This window comes from Emiliania huxleyi (genome assembly GCF_000372725.1).
Source record: "Emiliania huxleyi CCMP1516 unplaced genomic scaffold EMIHUscaffold_11479, whole genome shotgun sequence".
Taxonomy (NCBI): Eukaryota; Haptophyta; order Isochrysidales; family Noelaerhabdaceae; genus Emiliania; species Emiliania huxleyi.
Genome location: NW_005201506.1, coordinates 1 through 1013, shown reverse-complemented (window position 1 = coordinate 1013; position 1013 = coordinate 1). Strand labels below are relative to the sequence as shown.

The following is a 1013-nucleotide window of genomic DNA, read 5'->3' as shown; positions in this document are numbered from 1 at the left end:
TTGGTTAGAGTATTTGTGATGAATGTGTGGGAGGTGATTGTTTTTCGATAATTGCTTTTCTATGGTGATTAAACTTTAGTGTTTTTTGGGGGGGGGACGGCACGGGCCTCTCCCCCGGCTTATACACAGAGTTTTAGGTTTGTTGTTAGCAGATCAAGGCACAGAGCTCACACAAATCACACAGCGGGAGGAAAGCGGCGAGTCGCAATTCCAGGGGTTGTTCCTGTGGCGGGCCACCCTGTCCAGAAAGGCACAAGTGCCAATCTGGGGTCTCTCGACCGAGTCTATGAGCCCTGGCCGCCTCCCGGTGGTGGCAAGGTTAAGCAACCGAGCGACAGAGATGGTGCGTGGGTACGGGTGTTCCAGGGGGTCACGAGCTCACGACACGCACCGACCCTTCACCAACCGAAAGGCTGTGCCCGGGGAAGGCACAGTAATCCGGCACGTGCTGAGGGAGGGTGTAGAGGATGTAGAGTGTAGAGCGCTGTAGAGCTGTAGAGATGTAGAGCGCTCTGGAGCGCTGTAGAGCTGTAGAGCTCTACATCGGCTGCGTGACGAACTGCCTCCGTTGTAGAGCGATGTAGAGCGCGATTTTGTTGTAGAGTTTGTTGTAGAGGCTCTACAGCCAAACCGCCGGGAAGGCAGTGACTCAAAGAGGTCGAGTCGCACTAATGGGGTGTCTCCGAGCTTACTGGAGCTCTGATGGACGGCCCTGACTATCCCTGACACACAGAGAGTCACTCTGACGGCACACAACACCCTATAACTGCGTCATGACCAGCCTGCCATGCGTCGCCGGTGCCGCATTCGTCGCTGTGCTTCTTTAGCAGGCGGTGGACTGTCGGCTGCGAGGACGGTCGCATTTGCGCGAGGCGAGGCGAGCATTTAGACGCGTTGCATGCGCCATGACTCGCGCCAGCGCGTGCGGGAGCTCCTGGCTGAGCGTTGAGTCCAAGCGAGTTGCGCTGGCCACGATCGCTACGCCGAGCCGAGCTGACGCGCCGAGGCGCCGG

The 1013-nt window shown here is 57.9% G+C and overlaps 1 protein-coding gene across 1 annotated transcript; it reads right to left on the bottom strand.

Annotated features, from left to right (window-relative positions):
- Positions 1-538: 538 nt before the first annotated feature.
- On the bottom strand, positions 539-863 carry EMIHUDRAFT_260653 (hypothetical protein; the record flags this gene model as incomplete). Its single annotated transcript, XM_005791211.1, has 2 exons — positions 539-619; positions 768-863. 2 exons carry the CDS (start codon positions 861-863, stop codon positions 539-541), a joined length of 177 nt encoding a protein of 58 aa, XP_005791268.1.
- Between the last annotated feature and the right edge of the window lie 150 nt (positions 864-1013).